Source organism: Aphanomyces invadans, assembly GCF_000520115.1.
Source record: "Aphanomyces invadans strain NJM9701 unplaced genomic scaffold supercont1.38, whole genome shotgun sequence".
NCBI lineage: Eukaryota > Oomycota > Saprolegniomycetes > Saprolegniales > Verrucalvaceae > Aphanomyces > Aphanomyces invadans.
In genome coordinates, this window is record NW_008580183.1 from 36,507 (window position 1) to 37,736 (window position 1,230).

Here is a 1,230-nt window from a genome sequence, read left to right on the forward strand (position 1 = left end):
ATCGTGGTGACGAATAGTGCGAATCAATTCGCTAAGTGACGCGCCGCTTACATGCGTTCAGGGTGGTTGTGTTCGCACACTGTTGCATGCATGTCGCTCGAGGATGGGTTCGACATTCGGATGAGGCTGCGGATATTGCCCATTCGAAAGTCTTCTGGGCCACGCAAAGCGTCAAAGGCCCTAAAGGCCGACACTCGAGAACGCCAGTTCACACTCACATCGCTTGTAGATCAAGCAACAACAAATCACAATCTCTCCATAGTCGGGTACAGGTGTTGCAAATGGTTCCGAACAACAAAAGAACTGTCCAACGGCGAATTGCTGAAGAAGTCACTTGTTGGAGAGGTCGACATCTTTGTTGCCTCGAGAAGTGCGTGGCTTGTGCGGTTCAACGTCAACGGCGAAATCGAACAAGTGCTTATGAACGCCGAGCAAGTTGCAAAGGCAATTCACATTGCCTATCACAACGGCGTTGATGTCACATCAAAAATGTCCCTCGTAGTATAAGCGCAGCTATCCATCAAAATAGAGTTCTGAATTCGGGAGTCTGCTGACCACCTGTTTCGACAGGTTCCACCAGGGGCACAGGCGCGGCACTGCGGTCGTACCATGGGGACCCTTCCACCAGACCACACACCAAAGTCTGGGATTCCTCGGTCTGTTCTAGGCGAGATACACGCAATTCAACTTGCGGGAGTCTGCTGACCACCCGTTTCGACAGGTTCCACCAGGGGCACAGGCGCGGCACTGCGGTCGTACCATGGGCACCCTTCCACCAGACCATACACAAAATCTGGGACTCTACGCATTCAGACTTGCCTACTAGAGTACACGTGAAGGTTGGTGCTTCGTCTGGTAATTGCCTCTGCTTGTCTGGTTTCTATGTGTTTGTAATACACGCGTTAGTTATCCTGATGTACATCCAAGTCATCCTGTCACACGCGCATGTCATCCCACCCCACGCGCAAGTCATCGTTTCCGCGTGTTAATTTTGTCGACACGCGTATAATATCCAAAAACATGTGCAAGTTAGCTTTTCCCATCACAAATTTGGAAAAATGCGATTCCATGGGAATCAAATTTTGAAAGTATTGGTTCTGAGAGTGGAAGTGATATTCTCAAAGAATGCTCCTCAAGAAAGTACGAAGTACAGTGATACCTCACATTTTGCACCCCACTCAAAATGAATCAACTGCATAATATGATTCGACGTCAAGTACTTGATGTGTA

General features: G+C 48.9%; 1 protein-coding gene across 1 annotated transcript; it reads left to right on the forward strand.

Annotated features, from left to right (window-relative positions):
- Positions 1-90: 90 nt before the first annotated feature.
- H310_12308 (hypothetical protein) lies at positions 91-507 on the forward strand (the record flags this gene model as incomplete). Its single annotated transcript, XM_008879319.1, has 1 exon — positions 91-507. The coding sequence occupies one exon, from the start codon at positions 91-93 to the stop codon at positions 505-507; it is 417 nt and encodes a 138-aa protein (XP_008877541.1).
- Between the last annotated feature and the right edge of the window lie 723 nt (positions 508-1,230).